Source organism: Neopsephotus bourkii, unplaced genomic scaffold (genome assembly GCF_033783945.1).
Source record: "Neopsephotus bourkii isolate Nb327-2 ecotype Australia unplaced genomic scaffold, CSIRO-AGI_Nbou_v1 NB_234, whole genome shotgun sequence".
Taxonomy (NCBI): Eukaryota; Metazoa; Chordata; class Aves; order Psittaciformes; family Psittacidae; genus Neopsephotus; species Neopsephotus bourkii.
Genome location: NW_026900744.1, coordinates 14710373 through 14733051, shown reverse-complemented (window position 1 = coordinate 14733051; position 22679 = coordinate 14710373). Strand labels below are relative to the sequence as shown.

At 40.6% G+C, this 22679-nt stretch overlaps 1 protein-coding gene and 1 long non-coding RNA gene across 7 annotated transcripts in view; one reads left to right on the top strand and one right to left on the bottom strand.

Moving 5' to 3' along the window:
• Nucleotides 1–22679, top strand: part of DNM3 (dynamin 3) — a 178715-nt gene that overhangs the window by 149260 nt on the left and 6776 nt on the right. For all 6 annotated transcript variants that reach the window (XM_061345422.1, XM_061345423.1, XM_061345421.1 and 3 more), the window contains 3 exons: nt 5414–5578; nt 9993–10219; nt 10979–11215. In XM_061345422.1, coding sequence (XP_061201406.1) covers nt 5414–5578; nt 9993–10219; nt 10979–11215 — 629 coding nt within the window. The remainder of the gene's footprint in view (nt 1–5413; nt 5579–9992; nt 10220–10978; nt 11216–22679) is intronic.
• On the bottom strand, nt 17847–21866 carry LOC133207954 (uncharacterized). The gene is made up of 2 exons (XR_009724198.1): nt 21362–21866; nt 17847–18777 (listed from the first exon to the last, which is right to left on the bottom strand). It is a non-coding gene; the product is annotated as an uncharacterized LOC133207954 (long non-coding RNA).

Below are 22679 nucleotides of genomic sequence, written 5' to 3'. Positions count from 1 at the left end.
TAGATTGTTAAACTGTTTCTCCAAGCCTGTCATTTAATGTATTCACATGCCCTTCTAGGTTCTTCTCATCTCTAAATACAATAAGCACAGGCTATAATCCACCATCCTGAGCCTTAAGGTACATTTAAAATACAACCTATATGAAAGTCCCCTTGATAGAGTTTTCCAGTTTGACAGTGAGCCATTGACTGCTTTTCTGTGGAAAGGAGCATCCAAGGAGTAACTGCAGGGAGAGCACACTTCCAGTAATGAAAATGTAATTTGAGATTGTGTCAAAAAGCTTTACTGAAGTCTGAAACATGTGGCATCTAATGTTGAGATCTGAATCCTGCTCTAAAAGGAGATTGGATTGATTTGACATGATTAGTTGTCAACCTGTTAAGAGCTGTAAGACAAAAGTAACTCCAAATGTGTCAGAGTTTTCACATCATTCCTTTCAGTCTCTTAGTTCCAAATAAGCTTCTTGATTGAAGAAGACAGGGAGAGAGCCTAACATAGATTCTGGATGTCTGGGATTGTTAAAGCTATGTAAATATCTGTGGAGCAATATGTGGATTCAGTAGATTTTAGCTAATGGCCTGTACTATACAATGTCTGCAACCACAAAGAAGAATCTGAATAGATGATTGTTTAAGCTAATCCAGGGAGTTAAATACTTTTGAATCAAATTTAGCTAAGCTATATCTTTCTTTTACATGGGTATAAAGTGAGACAGATCATGCGTATAAGGGAAGGCCAGATCATAACCTCTGCTTGGAGCTGCTAATGAAAGCATAGTAGCTGAAAGGGGCAGCCTGTGGGTGGCTCAGTAAAGGCAACAGCAGTACAAAGTCAGAAGATGCTGAAAGCATGGAAGAGAGTGGCAAAGTCACCCTCTGTGAGGGAAAAGGACAGCTTCCAAGCTACCCAGGAAATGTTCTTTTTCTGCTGCTTGCTTTGTTGTAAATACACAAAAGTAATGTATTGTCATTTACTTGCGGTTCCTCTCAGTAAGAAGACCTCACTGTTTGAAGCCATCATGTGGTTTCAGCAGTCCTCTGGCAAAAGGCACGCTATGTACAGCTGAGAGTGTCTTAGCTACATTATATATACAGCATCAAACTGCAATGAAGAGAGAATATCAATAATCAGTTTTAAAGATTTAGGAAAAATCGGGGCGGGGGTAGGACTACTGCAGTGCACTGTTTCCATCCATTAAAGAAAAACCTTACTTGGACAGGAACAGGTAAAACAGATCATATATTCAGCAGCTGTGACTTAAAATATCAATATATTCTGGATGGAATAATTAATTTTCAGGTGGCGGTTGTTGTTATGAACTTGCGTCTGTAAATTAAAGATATGAAAGCAGCTGGTTTCTTGCTGCAGCCATGAACATGTTTCTTAGCATACAGCGCATTTCTTTACCACTGCTTTGACTTTTACCCTTTATTCAGTCACCTTCCAGTCTGCTTCCTCTCAGTCATTTTTAATAGAATGCCTTTTTGATTACAGAAAATTGGTTGATACACTTCTCTAATGAAAATGCTAGGCAAATGCTCCTTCTTGGAACTGACATCAGGAATGTTATACAAGACATTCTTAAATATGCTGGCAGCTGCCCTGAATGTAATGAAATCATGGAAATTAGAAGTATTGCACTCTCTGTGTGGCCAGCTCAGGACTGTTTTCAGTATGCTACCCAGTTTTGCTGTGAATTTCAAAAGGAACCACTTTTCCTGGATTTTTTTGGGGTCTTTCTTCAGAATGCATGTTCCCACTATCAGGGAGATTATCCTGAAGCACAGTTCCTTTTCTGGTTGTTTGTTTTGTTGTTGTTGGTTTTTGGTAGGGTTTGTTTGTTGGGGTGGGGTTTTTTTGTGGATTTTGTTTTGTTCTTTTTTTTAATCACACACAATTCCTCGTGCCTGCACCCCTTTGTACCACACTGAATCATTCCCTCTTGCAGTAGAGAGTTTATAGTCTTCAGAATACCGATAACTGTTCTGGTAGAAATGCATGTGTAGGGTAAAACCGTATTCCCGCTGCGGCCAGCAGTAAAGTTCCCACAAATTTAAGTGGTTTAGATTTCACATGCAGTTTCCAGTCTTCTCTTGTATGACACTTTAGTTAATCCTTAATACATTCTTTGTGCAGAACGTATCTAAACTTGGGAAAGGTAGAAGAGTAATGACATATACCTTGTGTTTTACTAGCATTTTTCCATGCAAGGATCACAACTTATGAACAACTTATGAAAAGTCATTCAACAAACTTTCAAAACAACTTATGAAAGACAGAGTGCAAAGAATGGATATTATTCTAATTCTCCTAAAGTGCAGAGAAAGTAGAAGAACCTTTTCTCTGTGATAATAGGTATGTGTATATAAATAGAAGCACTATCCTAGTTTCCATGTTACCTTCCCGTTGTCTGTGTTTCTTTCACCTATTGCTTCTCTATCTTTGGTGTATTTTCATCAGATATTCTGAGTTTGAATTTTCCAAGATGAATCTAATTTTCTTCACCTAGTTTTTAATACTCTAGATTCTTCCATACTTTCTTTGTTGGAGACTTGCAAAAGTTCCTAAAGTAATGGCAGTTGTATTTGTTAGAAGTAATATTATTCCATCCCTGTCAACAATTAATAGCAGTTTTAAGCACGAGTCAACCAAACAAAAACTTAGCCCAGATTCATATGCTGTCACTTAACACTTGCAATTGGAACTAGCAAGTTCTGGCTTGAGGATGGGAAGCACTGAAAGGGGCCAGACAGTAGCTGCCTTGGCTGTTGGGAAAGGAGAAACAGAAGCCTGTTTCCACCTTCTTCATTCTTCTGTTCAGCACAAACATTCTATTCAACAACAGTCAGAGAAATGTGAGGGTTTTCTTATGTATTCTGGTTTGGGTTTATTCATTGCCACAGATTTGCAAGAGCCCTTCTAAAATGCAGAGTGGCAGGGACTTGGGCTGAGGGGTGGCTTGCACTGAAGCTAGAGTCACAGTGATGCTCAGTGTGAAACCCAGTTGTTCTGAAAGAATGGCATGGAGATGGAATAGGGTGTCTATATCACTACTGTCTTGTTATGATGCCCAGCCTTATCAGGCAACCTTACTCTCATATGCTGCTGTTGGCACAGTGCAGAGACAGTTTACAGAAGAAAGCCTGATAACACCTACACTTGTAGGTGTACTGGAGAGCACAGAAATCTGTTAGAAGCAGATTTCCATGTGCATGATGCGATGCAAACAAGATGGTTTCTGGCATGAAAAGCCTTCAGTTGAGACATCAAATCATTAAGAATACTATGGCCAAAAGCTTTCATAATAAATTACTGTAAACTCATGAAAGATTGATCTTTTTTGATTTCAGAGAAAATAAATCAACAGTATGAAGTCAGCTCTATTACAGTTTCAAACAAGAGACTATTACCCTTTGCCTTAAAGATCAGACAAATTACTATTTTTACTTTACATTCTCTTGATGAGGATAATGATAAACATCTGTCACTTTGCTGCTTAGCCAGCTAAGAATCCTATTGCAATCTGTAATTTAAACAGTGAAGAAAAAAAAGTACATGGACAAACTGTACTTTATATAGACAAAGAAGAAGAAAAGAAAGAGACGTCAAATGCAGGGGAACTAGGAAGGGGCATTTTCAGTCTGCAGTACTTGGCTAAAATCTGTAGATAAATGACAGATGTGTGATATTCCATTTATTTGGTATTTCACAGGGAAAATTAGTTTCTTTTCAGACATGGAGGCTAAGGAAAACAGTCAATCTGCCTGCTGTGACTTTTTGGCATATGCAGTTTATTAATGAAATGAGTAAGGTTTATACGGTAGTGTGTCTACCGATGTTACAGAACTGAAAACACTATTTTTCCATCCAGAGTTCTCTGAGTGTCCTCTGCAGTTCCAAGATTTTTAGGTAGCACTTCTAATTATTTTTAAAGATTAGATGGTTTTCCAGTAATTTTTCTGTAATAAAAAGCAATCTGAACTTCGGAAACTTTGCTAAATATATTTAGTTTTGTTTCTAAATGGTACATCAGATCTTACTTCTTAACAAATTACAGCCATCGCCATTTCATTTAGACTGGATTGACCAAGGCATAGATTACAAGGAGTAAAATGCAAAGTGGTCTACCTGCCAATGCTGCCTGGGCAGAAACACACCCTGTATTAGGAGATAAAACTAGGAATCTCTTTTTGGCCCAGCAAGAATGCATTTCATGCAAGGAGGAGCCTCTTTGGTGATATATTTGCATATCTAGCTCTCACAGTCTTTCACTAATGGATTAGCTACTAATCTCAACTGCTCTGGGAATCTGTAAAGCACTAGTGATGTGCAAATTTTAGCTAAACGCTATAGCGTAAATGGAGTTGTGCTGCCAGGGATCTCACTGGTATATAACTAGTTCTTGTTAACGGTTAATTCACTTTTTCAAGTATTTTCCGTTTCTTCATGTTATGCTTCTAGGTACCAAGAGAACAGGTTTATATTTTACTGTTAATGCTAATATGGCTTTGGTGGTTATTTTCAGGAAAAAGTATTAAATGTCAATGTTTTGGGAAAGAACATTGTTCTTTGTACTTTCCAGGTTGAAATTCCATTATTTTGGCATATTTGAGCCTCAGAGAGCAGTTTGATTTTTTACCAAAAAGCTCCTACTATATTTTTAGGTTTTCTCATATTTATACAGGCCAGATCAAAGCAAGGTACATACCTTTTAGACTTCAGTTAGTTCCTGGTATTTTCTTTAATTAGGTCAACTGTTTACATACAAAGAAGTAATTTTCTGTCCTATGAAGAAGAGATCTCTAATATATAATCCAGCCGATGTTACGCTGAGCCTTCAGCACTGGAACCAGTGATGCTTTTGTAGCTTATCCTTCATAAATCCTTTGTTTATATAGGTGCTATTCACATCTAACAAGTTTGAGGCTGAACTGTGGAATTTGTCACAACTGAGTCAGCCTTAGGTAACAAGAATGGGTTTTACCCATAGGAGGGTAAAATTCAAAATCCAGACTTGCAGTGCTTCTTTCCTTGCGTAAGTCAAGCTGTCTGAATCTAAATGGTAAAAGATTTTATAATAAATAATATAGCAAGTGATGTGAGACATTTCTTGGGGTTTTATTTTCATTCTCTGTCTGAAGACTTTCTTTCATATAAAATTACAAATTTGTGTGGAAATATATAATGTAATTTGTGAAAAAGGTCTTGTATCTTGTATTGCATTAACCTTTAAGGCCCAAATTTCATGATGGTAAACATTAATGTTAAAGAGGCCAGTACTTCATATTTTAACCTCCAGACATTCTTCGTGTGGTTTATGTTGCTGGATTACTACAGTTTAAGTCCATTTCCCCCCCAGTATATTTCCAGTTTACTGCAGTCTGAAAGAGTTGACTTTTTTTCTTCTATGTAGACTGAAAACGATGAGAACGGCCAAGCGGACAATTTTTCAATGGACCCCCAGCTGGAGAGACAGGTGGAGACAATTCGAAATCTTGTGGACTCCTACATGTCAATTATCAACAAATGTATCCGCGACTTGATACCGAAAACAATCATGCACCTTATGATCAATAACGTAAGTAGCAGCCAGGGTTCTAAATTATTTTATCATGTCTGTCAAATTCCTTACTCTGAAACATACCTCGTGAATAGAGCAGCAACAACAGCATGTACTAAACAGAACACACTCCCATAGATGTCGCACTCTTAGACAAAATACTCCAATATTCCACAGTAGTAGGAAGTTCTGCAGCCTTCTCAGAGGCTGAAACACTGCTTGGAGTGCTTACTCCAAAATGCTAATGATGCAGTTAATTTACATCTGAATCAGAATATATGTTATTATTTAAAGGTAAATCAATGATCTTTGGGCTTGGTGGGTTTTGGGTTTTGGGTCAGGTTTTTTTCTGTCTTGCTTTTGATATAACAGAAAAGGGAGTTGGGAGCTCCATTTAGGCAGTCCTTGAAATCATGAGAGCAGAGTTGTACTTCCTTGATATACAGTTTGCAGTCCTTTGTCATGGTTTCTCAAAACAGTTCTTATTTTATTTGGGTTTCTTTATATTTTCAGGTTACCATTTTCAAGGGATAAATTTAGAAGCTTTGGACACTGCTGCTTAGATAAGCAGATGTGGTTGGTTGATTTACTCTGTGCGTGTCTCTTAGATCTGAAGATTATTTGGTTAAAGAAATGGTTTTGAGATCATTGGTTTTTCACCGCATGAGGATATCAGGCCTCGCTTTCTTTCAGAGTTCTGCCAGTTTCTGGCAGAGTCAGAATCAGAGTTTCTGCCCTTACTGAAAACTAAACTCGGTATTGGTGCCACTGCTGACATATAAATTTCTAATGGGGAGCACAGCTCTCATTAGTTATGGGTAGCACCTTTTCTGTGAGGTCATCAAACCAATCAGTCTTTACAATTACAATATACTATACAGCAAATCTGGCTAAAAAGTAGCATTTCCTTTCTACTCAGAGCAATCTAGCCTTCATCTGATGGATTTCATTAGCCCTGTGGAATTTGTGTTGTACTTAAAGTGTTAGCTGCTTGGACTGGAAATTTCAATGGGATTTCCTGGTACATATACTAAAAGCAGAATTTTTGCATGAGGGCAAGAGATATCCTATTAACTTCTTTAGGTGTAGGGGAGTCAGGCTCTAAATAATGCTCTACTTGTGGGTGATTTTTTACAAAAGAGCATGAGAACAACGGAAGTGTCCTTTTTTTTCCCGAAATCAGCCATGCTCTAGACTTTATAGGGTGTTTGTGTTCGCTCTGCTCTTTCCAGATCACAGCTAGGAACTTGCTGCTTTGACTTAGCACAACTCCAGTGCCTTCTGAAAGGCCTGGCTTTTAGCTCGTATTTCATAAACTGCAGTTTGGCAAGTAGTTCCTTTTGAAAGTTTACACTAAATTTTCTGCCACTCACCTCCTCATATGGAGTAGTTTAAGGGTCTCTGAAGAGTGCGCTCTACTCAGAAGCAGAATATTGCTAGTTACACCGGTAAAGTCTGCCAGGCTGGATGACCATGGCACACAAAACCAACTGACTTAAAACATCATCCACCTTTCAGTTGACCTCATAGTCCATAGCTGTGTTTGGGCTTGCAAGTGAGCTAAGACCTGCACTTCAATCCTAGAATTTAAATTTGTGGCAGAGACCCAGAACATTTTAAAAGTCTGTGAAGAGCGACACCAGAAGCATGAGTGCGCTTCTTTCTGTGCAGCATAGCCAGTAAAATACCGTATTTTACAACAGCTAAATATCAAATCTTTAAAAAATCAGCACAATTAAACAGAGAAAGAAATGCTTGAATTAAGTCTGCTGAGCCATGCCAAAAGGCTGTACAAAGACCTGGAAAGCAATGGAGCTGTGACAGAAGGTGGGTCCTGTTAAGTTGTGTGTGTGTTCCTTGGAGTCTTCAGAAGTCCAACCCATTCACCAGGAGCTATGTAAAAACACCCCTCCTCTCTCCCCCTTTTTCCCCCTTAATGAGCATATTCTGAACTTTCTGCTGCCCCATCATGTTGCCTCCAAAACTCTGGAAAGAAACTGATCCCAAGGAGTTTGTTTCCATGACAATTGTAACCTCCCAAGTCCTGCTAGAACTTCCTTTCCACTTTGTGGGCCTGCAAATGAGCACTTATAATTCCAGGGAAGTATCAGATTCAAACTCAGTGTACAGAAAATAATTAGATGCTGTCCCTAAGCATATTTTGAGGCCTAAGCCTAAATTGTTGTATTTCAAATGCATCCATTATTCTTCCCTTAGGGTGGATGTTGATTACCTTAAAAGAAAATACATTTACCACACAGAGCTGCATTGAGTTACCATTAGCAATTCAAACATGCAAAACCAAAACACGCATTTCAGAATTTATATTTCATGGTGCCTAGGTATTGCAGATTATTCATGAGGGGTGGTCTTACAGCAGACAGTGTGTTATACTCCGTAAGCAGTGCTGATACCAATCTCAGCTGAGTAGAAAAACTCCCAAGTACTTGCTACTGCCAAACTTAAGGTAAAGGAATGGGTTGTGTTTGCATTTGAGGCAGTGATATATGTTGTAGCCTGCCCACTGAAGAACGAAGCTGCAAGCCCACCTTACCCCACTTCAGTGTGACAGGACTGGCCTTGTGGCATTAGTGTTTCAGATCCTTGCAATGGTTTGGCTTTGACTGCAGGTCTGATGTCTGCAAAGGCAAATGTTTTAAACCATTCCTGTCAGTCCTTTCCTAGAAAAAAGCAAAGGTGTGAATAAGTGTCAGTTTCCCTTCCTTTTCCAAGCTGGAGACAATAGAGAAAGTAGCTATTATGGAAGATCTTCCTCTGTCTATTACAGTGCATCTGCTTGCAGAAGGCAAGAGGTTGATCCAAGAACCGTCCTTAACGCAGCAGTCTAACCCTTCCACAAGTGTTCCTGCTAGTGGCAGACAGGAATCTCTCATGATAATTGTCACAGGCTGATTTTTTCAAACAGATATTTGTGGTTTAACAATGCTTTTACAATCAGCTCTGGCCTTAATCTAATTTTAGGACTTCTTTTTTTTGAAGTGATGCCATTAAAATGCTCATTTCATCAAGTAGAATGTGATGCTGTTTAACTATGATATCTGTTTTTAATGTGGAGTTTTTGGCAATCATGAGGAAAGTAGTGTACTCTGGCTCTTGATCAGTACCATCTACTGGAAAACAGCATGAGACTCATGGAAAATTTTTGCAGGCTTTGCTAAGAATTTGTGCATCTCCTGTCATACATGAATGGGAAATGACAGCCAAGCCCAGCAATATGGTTTTAGTTCCCTGTAAATTCTGTCCTGGCCCTCTTTTCATGCTGGGTGACCGTAAAGGGTCCCATGCCCACACAGTCTGACTGCTCTTACTGACCTTGTCTGAACAAAAACATTGCCTTAGTCTAACTGTCAGGATTTAAATCTGTGTTGCTGAACTAGCACAAAGACGGGCAAACAGAGCTCAGGCTTATATAATCAGGATCTTGGGAATGTATTATCGCTAGTATCTCCAGCTCAAAGAAGCTTTATAGAGCAAAAAGCCAGATGAGAAATAGATCAGAACAGCAATGAAAGTCTCAAATGCAAGGATTTAGTAGGTCAGCAGTTGGTATACTTACTACAGTCTTACTCAATCAGAATACCTCTAGCTTTTTATCTCTGTTAATGTGGCCCAGGTTTCCATAACCAGGAGAGCACAGCAGAAAATCAATATAGTAAATTAGATTACTTGGAGACTTCTCCCTTCAGTTTGAAAGCATGTGGATGGGATATTTATAATCTGACAAAGTTGTTGTAGATGAAAGACACCCTCTACAGTAGGGTAAATTGTTGCTAAGAAAATAATTGACAGGGATGTTATAAAGCCTGAAAATTCCCATTTCCAGGGGAATTTAGTATCTGATGGTATTGCTGATCATAGATGGCTGCTATTTACCTCTCAGCCATTTAAAATTGGACCAAAATGCCAGCTGACTCCTAGGCACTGTTGGGAAGCCTGTTTGAAATTAACTGTAAACGTGTCACCATAGAGAGGTAGACCAGTGTCAACTCCCACCATGTCCAGTGCTTCAAAGACAGTTACAAAAAAACAGGCTGCAGTGCCTTGTGAAGTGACTGCACAAAGCCATCATATCCTCACATGTGAGTCGTTGTCTCAGAATACAGCCTCCTAATTGCGTTAAGCCCATCTGTGTGCAGGCAGCTACTAAAAGGTCCAGTCCATCCTTTTCCAGTGAGTTCAGCGCATTTTAGTCCCTGATCTGACCTAACAAAAACTGATCTGACCTAACAAAAACCAGTAGAATTGTTGTAAGGTAGTAGAAGAAACTGATTAAATTGAGGTATGTCTCCTGGTTTCATGGCTCTCACACTTTATTTGTTCAGTATTGTATTTTTAATAGGGTTTGGCTTTTTTTGTTGGTTTTGTTTTGTTTATTTGTTTGGTGTTGGGTATTTTTTGTCTGACGAAATAGGTGAAAGAATTTATCAACGCAGAGCTCCTGGCTCACTTATACTCTTCTGAGGACCAAAACACTCTAATGGAGGAGTCGGCTGAACAGGCACAGAGGCGAGATGAAATGCTCCGCATGTACCAAGCACTAAAGGAAGCCTTAGCAATCATTGGTGATATTAGCACTAGCACTGTCTCAACCCCTGCACCCCCTCCTGTAGATGACTCTTGGCTTCAGCAGGCCCGCAGGTAAGGATCCTTAAATCTGGATTGCAATGAAATTTAGGACCAGCAGACATTGCTGGCATCGGTAGGTCCCCTCCTGCCTGTCTTTCTGAACAGATACTCCTGAAGTCTTTAATCACATTAGTGAGGGAAAATAAATAATTTTCCCACATATACATATCTATGGATATGTATGTGAAAACAGACAGAATATTTGCCTTGTAGAAGACCATCCTGTGGATTTATAGTTTGTCTGATGCTTCAGATAGCAGCCGCTTGTCACCCCGATTATGCATCCACAGAGCCTCTTCTTGCAAGCTCTGGCTCCGTGTGCTAGAAAATCCACTTAACATGACTGGAACTCTAGTATTAAAATCCATTACATTTGCTTGCCCAGGGAAGCTGTGAATGCTCCATCCCTGGCAGTGTTCAAGGCTGGGCTGGGCAGAGCCCTGGGTATCATGGTTTAGTGTGAAGTGTCCCTGCCCATGGCAGTGGGTTGGAACTAGATGATCCTTTGGTCTTTTCCAACCCTAACTATTCTATGATTCTTTGCTCATGTTTATTTCTGACTACTGTAAAGCACGCTCTCTGTGGGAAAGATGTGAGACTTAAGCATATGTGATGCTCTGTCACCAACAACAAAGGAAAATGCCAAGATAAGGAATTGTCATAGGCATAAAAAAAGCTTTGTGTTTAAAAATAATAAAAAAAAACCCCAATCAACCAAACAAAAAAACCCATTACCTTACTGAGCTTTTTAAATTTCTGATATTTTACTAGATCACCTCCTCCAAGTCCCTCAACTCAAAGGAGGCCTACATTAAGCAACCCCCCAACCAGACCTTTATCCGGCCGAGGACCTGCTCCTGCAATCCCATCTCCAGGCCCTCAGTCGGGGGCTCCCCCAGTCCCATTCCGCCCAGGACCATTGCCTCAGTTTCCAAGTGGTGGTGAAGCTCTTGGTGGACCTCCCCAGGTTCCCTCTCGACCAACCCGGGCTCCTCCCAGTGTCCCAAGGTAAGTATGTAATCTTCCTGGTGGTGGGCATGGTTCTCTCACTCTAGCATAACAGACAGATTCTGCATTGTGTTGGAAAGTTGAGCACTGTTTGTTGAGCAAGTCTTATAAGAAAGCAAAATTGGGTATTCCCTGCAAAGAGGCACAGGCATTTTGAGGAAACAATTTTTAGCACAAATATGATTTTTTTTGTTTTTCAAGAGAGTAAGTTTTTTCATGAAGGAGGAAAAAAAAAGAAATTCCCATCAGTCAGTTTGAAGACACTAGATTTTGTTATATTAAGAGCCCCTGTTCTGGTTGTATAATACCCACGTAGGGGTTCATGCAGGGAGAGGTCACCTACCCCTCCGCCAGAAGAATGGCAGCGGTACAACAACTCCTACCATTCTGAGTCCTCACCAGAGGAGGTAATGGCTTTTCTGGGAGAGAACAAGAACAGTCCTTGTACGACTGTGGAACAAACTGATAGGAATCTGATTCTTATCCCACCAGGCAAGTAATTTACAGCCAGTTGAAAGCAGTCCATAGTTGTCTAACAGTGTAGATCATATGGTACTAACCAAGTAGTTAAGGAATAGGATTTTCATAACCACACCATTTCCTTTTCTTCCCAGGGCTTTGCATTTATCAGTACTTTTAAAAGTGGCTTTGCATATTTTATAATTTCATGTGGCAGTAACTGCTTTTTATGAATAAAATGTGCTAATATTTGTTTTCACAATGACATAATACACATATATATACACACATACATACATACACACACACATATATATGTGAAAGCCTGCTTCTGAGGGCTTTGGTAACTTCTTAAATTATGAGAGGCAAGGACAGAATAGGCAATGATGGAACAAAGGATTTTCTCCATTTTTTAATAAATCAATTCTTACATTAAAATTAGTCACAGTTAAAAAAAAAAAAAGGCCAGTTAAATAGAAACAAAATGTGCACATTTTCCATTTTAGAAATGGTAAATGAGATGAGGACCCTTTGAGAAAAACTTTCTTTTAAATAGGTGAGATCTGTTGTAGTTATCAGTAACTTAAATTTGAAGTTCAGTGGTTTTAATGTAATTTCTTTTTATGATATGAACAATAAATAAATTAGGTATACCAAAACATGAAGTATTTTTTACATACGTGCTATGAAAAAGCCACTGTTGCACAAAACACACTCTTTGATCTTAGTGGATATCCAACAGCTTGCAGTAGGACTGCTGGGGAGAAACCTAGAATTGCCCTTCTGGGTACTCAACTTTGCACTGGAAGGGAAGAAGTCCAAGCAGCATCCCCTTGTTGGGAGAGTCTCAGACTGAGCTGAAGGGCACTGGCACTGGTGTTTCCCCTGTGCCATCACAGGATAGATCACAGACTAGATACAGAAAATGAGGTCCAGTGTTTTGTCAGTTGTACTACTGGAGAGAACCATAGCTCCCTTGGTCTGTCTCACCTGCCTTGCAAATGAGTATGTCTCCTTTGTCCTGCCTGGCTGTGATTTTGCATGAACAATGCCTTCCTGAGCTGGTTTGCCAAAAGCATGTCTGGGGATAATCTTCTGAAGCTAAAGTGATAGGTGGGATGAAGACCAGAAAGGCATCTTCTAGCTCACAAAACACTCTTGGGTAAGCAGCCTGAAAACAACTGTTTGGGACTGCCACTGGTGGAATGCAAAGCAGTGGCTGATAAAGGAGGTCAGTGTTTTTAAACTGCTGTAGCTGGGTATATGATTGAATGTATGACTGCTTGACATTTTTGTGGAAAAAATACCTGCAATACACATTTCTGGAGTGGATCCTAGTTCTCTTTTTTTGCAGCTATGAAAGCTTCAGACATAAAAAAAACTCAGCTGCTTAAGAATGAAGGAAGGGTTTGCCGTTTTGCCGAAACTTCAGGTTTCTCCTGCTGACTAAACTCCAACAGAGGAAATCCCAGGGAAGGGGCTGCAGGGGAAATCACCTGAGGGGGACAGTGTGGCCGGCTCCTGTGCCTATTAAATGTTTCTTTTGAGCCCTGGAATTTCTGCTACGCTTGGTCTGGTTTTAATAACAGCCTTTGCAGGATCATAGGAAATTGAGTCAGAAAACGGGTCTGAGATATTAAAAAGGGAAAAAAATAGTTTTGAGGAAGAGTTCTGGAAACCTGAGCTTTCTCTGTGACTTTTTTTTGAACTAAGGCTCTATGCTCTGACTGCTGTAGCACCATTTTCTGCAATGATTCCTTGAAGTGTCATATCTCTCATATCTAGGGAAACAGTTTAACTTCCTGAGAAGACAGTTGTATTTTTAAAGTTCATCTAGCTTTTTATTGAAGCCCCCGTCATTGTCATGTGGAGCTGAAAGTCCTGACATGCTGAAGAAATACGAGCTTTCTATTTTTTCCTGTTCTGCCTTAAGATAAAAAGATCATTTTCAGGAGTAAAACTTGGACTGTCCTTTTCCCGCCAGTGGCTGAGCACATGTCTGATTTGGAGAATTGGGCACTTTATAGTGGGATACAGCCTGCCTTTAAACAAATCCTTTTTGTTCCTCAGTTCCATTAGCATTTAATCAAAAGAATTGTAAAGAACTGGTGAGCTCTCGGCATTTTCTCATTGTTTCTTGCTTACTGTACAAGGAAAGGAAAATGGTTAGGGGAGCAGGAAATAATTTTCTTCCTTGCTTCGCTCTGATTCTAAAGCTGTTTTGGGTTATGTGCTCTGAATACTTCTGTGAGGAAACAGAAACTATTTGCATGATACATGCCTCTTTTAATTAATCCCACTTGAGATGGGTGGATCTCTCCCAGCAAAGCCTGTGAGTAAAGGCCCCTGGCTTTAAGGGCTTGATGCCAAAGCATATATGATTTGTGAAATATTCCCTGCTGCCAGAATTTAGATTATTCCCCTCTCTCTTAAAAGGCTGCAGTAGTATTTTGAAAGAAAATGCAGCTGTGCACTCGCTTCGGTAAGATGGCTTTAAGCAGGCACTAGAGCCACTTTAGCTTACCATGATGTATGTTTGCCTGCCTGTTTGGAAAGCCTGATCTTTGCTGATGCAAATGCCTGAATGTGTATTTAAATTAAGATTTGGCCTCTGTTCTTTCTGTTTGGTTTGGATTTTTTGTTTGTTTGTTTTAAGTTGACCTATATATCATTTCCATGGATTAATAAGATTTTTTTTAGTACTCAGCTCTGTGAATGTATCAGAGGGGAATACTGCTCAATTGTCATTTTCATGCTTATTTCATTTTCCATAATTAAGTATTAGACTTTCATCAGACACATTAACTCTAAACAGATAGTGTTGCTAGATTTAATTTTATGTTATCTTAATTGACAACTTTTGTTTTCTTAAATAACTTTTGCAGTTAATATATTGGCTTATACTGGGGTGGACTTGGCAGTGCTAGGTTAACAGTTGGACTTGATGGTCTTAAAGTTCTTTTCCCACCTAAACGATTCTATGATCTTGACCAATTTTAGTTCTACTGTGGATGCTTTGATTTATGGCTTTTAAATGTCCTGAATGAGAATCTCAGCTTTGCCACAAGGAAAACAATTGAATTGGAAACGTTTTTTCTCCTGGCAGCAGAGCCCATGGTGTTAGTAGGGGTGGGAGGATGCTCCCGTTTTCTCTCTGTGTCCTGCTCTGCAATGATACTGTGGATTCATGAAGGCTTTCCCAACAAAGCACTGGAGACTATTACTCACTTTGTCATTAAAACATGGATGTTCTCACACAGTGTGGAATCCTGGGATGGATTAAATAGGGGTCTTTAAAGGGCTGGACCATTCACTCAAGCAGGCAGGAACATAAGCGCTCCTAAGCACCTGTGTCTCACCCTCAGCCGTGCTGGTGCTCTATCCCTGGGGGCTGAGAGTGGTCTTCACATGTGAGGCAGGCAGCGGGGAGAGAATTCATGTGCTGTTCATGAGCAGTTCCATATTCACCCTACAGTTTGCTTCAATCCAGAGCCAGCCAGTGTGGAAGGGGCTGATGGCTGCTATGCAGCTATGTTTTATTATGCCACTGAGGCTAATTACATGACCTGTTGTGTTTGTAACTAATCTATGTTGTAAGCCATCATTACATATTTCTGCCAACCCAGGACAAAAAAGCACTTACACTTGACGGTAATTACAGTCAGAAATTTCCAAAGTTAGAAGCGCTGCAGAAAGCATCACTGCCTGACATTTTCTAGTCCACAAGCTCTGTACTCAGCTCTCTAATTGCCAAATATCAACACTAAGGAAGTTTTCCGTGATGGATTTTTATGGATTAGAGTTCTTTGGAAAATGTTATGTAATGTCGAACCCTGTGCACTGAACGATAAGGGGATCCTTTGCAAAAATTCCATGTGATCCTCTAATTAAAATCTGTCATAGTGCATAGGCATACAAGGCCAGAAAGGTTATCCTGCCTTAGCATGGGAATCTCTTCTCTTCTGAAAGTTTGACTTTGCAGACTTAAAAGCTTACAACTAAATCTTTTAATGGAATATAAGTAATAATTGAACAGCCATTGCATCAAACTCTTCTGGCAGGGTAAGTGGCCACCTTAAAGCATCTGCATGCTGAGTTGGATGATCTCAATCTGAACACCGAAGTACAAAAGCACAGCTCTGTCCAGCAGCAGCATCCATCGGTCTTCTTTGAATGGATGTTCAGTGAAGGTTATATTCAAAAAGTATAATCAGCAATTAGGAGTGTTTCATGCAAAGAGACGAGAGCATTAGGTGGAGGGATTTCAAAATCTTGCTGAATTTCAGGGGAAAAGGAAAGCCAAAGAATAATTTAATTCTGCATTTCATGTCTGTGTCAAAAAGAATACAGAGCTGCAGGGGTGATGCAAAGCCAGAGCCCATCACAGTAGGGGATACCACTCTTCCATAGTCAGTATGTTTTCAACCCTGCCTGTCCAAGGACCCAAAATCACATGACTTACCAAAATATCAGTTATTTTTTCTGTGATTTCTCCCCTGGGTGAAGACACCCCTGTGTAATATTTCACCAGTCAAACTTACATTTCTTGTTGAAATGCACACCCAGTAAGTAGTATGCTCCTTTTGCTGCTGGCTGCTTCAAGTGGGAGACTCCATTTATTTTCCCTTATCTTTTAGAAAGGAGCTCTGCTTTTTCCCCTCCTCCACTGGCTCCTTTAGCACTGTTTTGTTTTCCCTTTTTTCTGCCCTTCCCTCGCTGTCCCTTTCTTGACCATACAGTTTGCTTCCTCTTTCACCTTCTCCCTTCACTTGGTTTCCTGTTCAGTACATTTGTCTCCCTTCCCCATTTATTCCCTCCTTTCCTTCTGTCTTGTCTTGGTTTCTTTCCAATTTATCCTTTCTCTGCCACCTTTTTAAATCTGTCTCCTGCTCCTTGCATTTCTGTCTTCTTTTAAAGTTTTTCAAACAGTTTTCAAACCATAAAATGCAGTATTTGGCAGTCTTTCTTAACAGCAGCCTGGTGTCCGTGGCTGTGACAACCATTAGAAACACTAGCTACACTACTTAGGACAGCCATATCGTCGTGTGCAAAACCAGATGAGGGGTAGTGGTCATCTTGCCGGGGTTCATCTTGCAGCTTCAGTCCTAACAGAAGCCATGAAAGAAGCAGCATTCTGAATGAGGATGAATATTGGAGGGATGGGTCAAAAAACAGGTTACAGCAGGTTTTAAAAACATGTGAAATACCACAATACAACTCTCACGGTTTCATTATAATTCTGCAATACCAATCTTACAAGAAATTGGGAACAGCATTTGCACAGAACTGATTCTTCAACTGTCTGAACTGTAAGGCTGTGAAATGAGGGTCTCCACTTCTGCATCAGGAGCTCCCCTGATTGCTGCCCCTAGAAGGATGGCTTTCTTCCAGACTATCGTTAGGATTTTGTTCACTGCCTTCCTTCATATACCTCATCTCCAAATGACTGTCTGGAAGATGAAGTAAAACAAAGTTCATGAGATGTCAGACACTGCAGCCTAAGTACTACCTCTGCTGCCACTGACTCTAACTCCCACCAGCATCTCCTTTCATCAGCCAGAAGCAAGTTCTCTCCCTAGGAATTTTCTGGTGGGCAGTACAATTTGACAGTTGAACAAAGGTATCTGAAGAGTCACTTGTTCTACATGGAGTTTAGGTTTGATCTCATTTATTGCATCTCAATACAAGTTTTGATTGTCTTTAGTATTGTTCCTGAGCTAGTTTCTTCTGCCTTATTAAAAACAAAACCAAAACAAAACAAAACAAAACAAAAAAAAACCAAAAACAAACCAAAAACCCAACAAACCCAAACCACCCCAAACCCCACAGTTTTTACAAATGAGCTGAACTAGAAGAAATCTATTTGATTGGAACCGTTGCAAGTTACTTTCAAAGTTCAGCAAGAGGATCAGGCTGAGAAACAAGTGTTCATTACTCTAAGTGAAGACCAGTCCCATGTAAAGTAAAAATGATGTAAGAGAGAGTTGGACAGAAAAAGAAGAACCAAAAGAACTGAAAAAGGTGGTTCTGGGAAAAAGATGATGATGTGAGTGCAGTCCTCCAACACAGTGGACGCCTGCTTTGGGACTGCCAGCTAGTAAACTGTATAAGTAATTTATTGTTAGGTATTTTCAGCAAAAGGGATTTTTTGTTTGTTTGTTTATTTTCTTAATCTTTTCTCTCCCCAGATACTGTTAGTGGAGGGAAGTGGTGTTTATTTTTAGTGTCTCTCAACTTGAAAAAGGAGAGTCAAACAATAGCAAATGTTGTTTGCAACAAATATAGGTACTTAAAGATGTGTTTTGTCCCCAGTAATTATTTACTTTCGTAACAGAGTAGTTTAATAAAAGTTGTCATGAAAGCTATGCAGGATTAGAGCAGGGGTGTTTAGCAAGCAATTTCTTGCCTTGTCTGAAAGAGTGGGCAGAACAACAGTGGATTTCTAGCCTTCCTTATGCTAGAAAAGTGTGACAGTAAATACAGGGAAAGCAGATGTGATGATTTGAACTTCCTGAACCTGCAGGCATCTTGAAAAGATCTCCTTGAAACTCTCCTGTCCCCTGCAAGCTGTATTGGATCATTAGTGAATGAGGACACTCAATGGCTACACTAAGAACTGATACTGATAATCATGTTAGTTGTCATCATGGACAGGAAGAGGTACAGCTCCAGCTGGAGGTGACAACCAGGATGTTTCCTCCCTTTTTTGCACCAAGGTAAGTAAAGAGGAGAGAGCCAAAAAGGGAGAAGAAGGTCAAAGGTGAGTAGGAAGGAAAACCAGAGTGGTCAGAAGTAGATGCGTTCAAAGACAGGCTACATGAGTCACATTGATACTGAACTATATAGCTGAACTGTTGAGTACATAAGACTTGAGCTACTACGCAAAGATTAGGTGTTCCTCTTGCTGATTTTGTTGCACTTCTGTTGTCATCTTCTGTGGGCAGAAGGTAGAGCAGCATTCTGAATGTATCACACAGCACTCCTGACTCTCTTCTTCCATGGACAGTTTTGATTCTCTTAGCAATCCTGACCTAGGTTTTCTGAAAGGTTGGGACAGTCCTCCACTAATGTGCTGCATGCTTGTCTACTTCACACATTCCCTGCTGAAGGGCAAACAAGAACACACGGTTTGTTAAGAATAACATTCTTTCTTGGTCGCTCCATTGAATTATTTTTTTTGTTTATTCAAGCTGAGGTTTACATATGGCACATTAATTCCCTGAAATGACTAATTCAAAAATGCAACACCCACATAAAAATACATGCATATTTGTGTGTGTGATAGACATCAGTTTATGATGGTCATACAGAAAACCTAGCTCAACTTGCAAATACTAAATTAATCTAGTGGAGCATGGTATTTTGGACTTCTTTGCCTTCAAAGGGATTATCTGTATTAAATTAAGTCACGCATAGTAGAACCTCCGTAACCCTAATGCTTTGGAATAGTGTTAGCATTTTAATTAATGGAGATTTCTATTGGTGCAATGTAGTGGTGGCTAGCAGCAGGACACATTCTTCCCATTCACTCTTACTTTCTTGGTTTTTTCACTTAAAAGAAGTAAGTATCAGATAAACACCATAAACTAATAATTTTAACTTTCTTACACTTAACACAAAAATTCTTCCACTGAGAGAGTATTGTACAGCTGGGTCATCTGAAATAGTCAGGTTCAGCTGTATGTATAGCTGTGCAAGTATCTGGCAGTGCAGTCACAGTACACCCTCTATGCATTTGTAGAGCCTGATCCTCTGTATGTGTTCTGCCGGAGAGCTACTTCAGAACTGGCATGCATCCTCAAATACTGTGTTGTGTGCCTCAGTGCTTCTGTTCCTGACTTACCTGCAGACAGTAATCCTGTGGGCATGCTTACTAGAAATATTTTATGTTTAATAGAATGACATTTTTCAGTATGGAAACAAAACTGAGATATATTCACTCTCTTGAACCGTTATGTTGGCGAAGGGAACATCTCACATGTATTTCCCAACAACTTTTTCCTTTCATTACCACTGAGTGCTGTTTCTCATTTCTCCCATAATCATCATCTCCTCCTGACTCTTGGCTGTGATTCCCATTTTACTCTGTCATAGTTTAAGCCAACTCTTAATATCATCATCTTTTTTCTGCCTTTCCTACTTTTGCATAACCTGTGTCACTAGTATTAGGTGCCTTTCCTTCTCTCAGTTTTCCCACTTCCAGTCAAGATGCTTTCTCCTGAGTTGATGTTTGTGAGACTCCAGAGTAGCCACGCTGCACCTGCAGTAGGCCAGAAAGGGCTTTAAGTATGCATAGACTATAGACTAATCAGTCCTAAACCCCATGTTTTGCCTCTACTCTTCAACCATGATGGCTATGGTAGTTTCATTTCTGGTTTGGATTTTCTTCCAAATCCAGAGAATGATGGAGTTACCATATAAAAGTTAGACAGATTGATCTAAGAACCAGGAAAAGTAAAAGCTAAGCTGCCTGGGGTCTAAGGATCTTACTGAAACAGAGAAAACTGCATAAAAATAAAATAAGGCATTACCACCATCCCAAGAACTACCTAATGTCTCTAAATAGTCACCTAAACAAGAAACTGTGTTTAATCCTCACCTGAAGTCACTTGTTTATCTTCTTATTGTAAGCATCACACCTACATCTGTATTGTCACTTAAAATAAAATTTGCCTGCAGTCACACTTAAAGCTGCTTAGGATTTTGTTTAACTATTTTCTCATTAAATTCTGCAAAGACAATGTCGTGTATCAGGGTACTCCGAAAGGGCTGCATTATAGGGAAACCAAAATCATGGAAAACGGAGAGAATAATGGGCTTTTGTTTACAATTTCAGGTCGATAGGATATATTGTAAAATACAGTTATATGCATGCCTTCCACAAGTGTTCTCTGCTGGTCACAAGCACACAAGAATGTAAAACGAAGTGGAAATAAAAGCCTTTTATTTACAAGTACGTTAGCTGTGCTCGGAGAAGAGAAGCCATTTTCTTTGAGCGGGGCCTCCTGTGGTAATTACAGCCATGCTTTACTGAAAGCATATTTTGTGGACTCTGTGTGGGGAGCGATAGCCCTTCTCAAAAGGCAAATGCTTGAAGAGTTCCCGTACGCTTCTGATCAAATTTTAAGTCTAGACTTGCTTTATTTAGTTTCGTTTGCTCTGCATTTGCCTAGTTGAAAGATTTTGGAGTTCTTTTAAAACTGGAAAAATAGAGTATGCTACTTGGGTTAAAAATAAATGTAAAACTTCTCTTTTTTAAATAAGTTTTTGCATAGGGTAAGAGTTACCCTCTGTTCAAAACCCCACTGAGCTCTTCAAAGGAGGAGTCTCTGCAACAACATCAGGGAGTTATTAAATACTTAGTCCACAATTTTCACTGGTAAATTCTTCATGTCTGCTTAAAGTGTGCTAGTTAGAAGAACTGATTCTTTCTGCAGAGTCGTTTACTCAACCCTGGGGACCTATGATCCCCTGCCCCTTTAGCACCGACTTTTACAAACACTGTTTCCCTTTCTCTTAACAAAAAAGACAACATCAACAAACCGAACTCACAAAAGCCCGCCCCAGCCCCCCCAACCTGGCAAACCGCAACAGAGCTGCCCGTTAAAAGCGGCCATGCAGCAGGGCTCAGCCCCAGACTTGAAAGTCCAGCTGAACTGTTGGCGACAATAACCGAACTGGAATTACCACAGCAGTGACATTTTTATAAGGAGCTTTCTATGAACTGGGAGCTGTCTTTGGGGGCCTGGGAACAGCTCAGCACCGCAAACGCACCCGCGGCTGTCAGAATCAGTCCGATAACCCACAGAAAACCGCCATCTCCACCGCTATCATCTGCTGCCCTCAGACTAAACATTTAATTGGGTTTAGTCACATATTTACTCACTGACATGGCAGCTAGTGCGGAGCAGGGACCTGGGGGAGGTTGTTTTCCTCTGGTTTTCCCTCGCTCCTGTCCACAGGCAGGCTGGAGCTCCCCCTGCCGCTCTGTTCTCCGAGATTCCTGCCCATTTGCTCCGCGTTACTCCACGTTTGGAGGGTCTGGCAGCGTTCATTTATGTAACCTTTGTTCAGAAAGCAATGGTGCCGAAATCACGCTGGGCCTCCCTCGGCTCTACGTTTTTCGGAGATGCCCGGCATAGTGAGGAAGGTGGGACTACATCTGCAAGGAGCAGTCCGGTGCTGGCTGCCAGCTGTGCTGCTATCTCAAGGTGGCTGGTTTTGGTGCCCAGGCTCACAGGGAGCACTTGCGCCATGGGTCGAGACACAAAGGAGGGGAGAGGCAGGAGGTGCGCTGATTGATCTCACCTCTTGTCTTTGGGGTTGAGATTCCTGTTAGGGGACCAAAAAAAAGAAAAGCTCTGGCTGCTACTCTTGAGTGTAAAAATAGTCACATAATGACCTGTCGTCTTGACAGGGAAACCCAGTGACAGGCAACTTACAGGCTTGTCTTTCAGTTTGGCTTGAGCTTCTGCTCATCCCAGTTGATGCTGGTTGATACCTGCTGGTGGCTAATAAAGGTGAGGTCTCTTGCCCAAGCTGAACCCCTGTGCTGTGCTCTGATCGTGGACTCGAGAGCATGGCTCCTCTTCCTATGTTACCAGCATGAGAAACTGAAGACAGCCTTGGAGACGCAGAAGCAGGACTGGAGGTGAATGGTGCTTTTGCAGGTCTTTACTCAAGTGCTGCCTTTTCTATCTGCCACTCCCCTGGAAGGCACTTTTGTTTCCAGCTAGAGGTCTTGCTCACCTAGTCATGCTGTGCTGGGTTAAGGAGCTGGAAAGAAATAGCGTGCAGCTGCATGGAAGCTAGCAGCACACCTAAGAGGGCAGAGGAGGGTGTCTGGAGCTAAGGTGGGGTCTGCCCATGCCTCATGTACATCCTTGCCCAAACCTACTGGGAAGATACACAAGCACATGTATGCAGAGTATCCCAGGTACCCATGTGCATCTCCAACAGAAGGCTGGCTCACAGTGTGAAATGGTGGGGAAGAGCTTGGACTGAG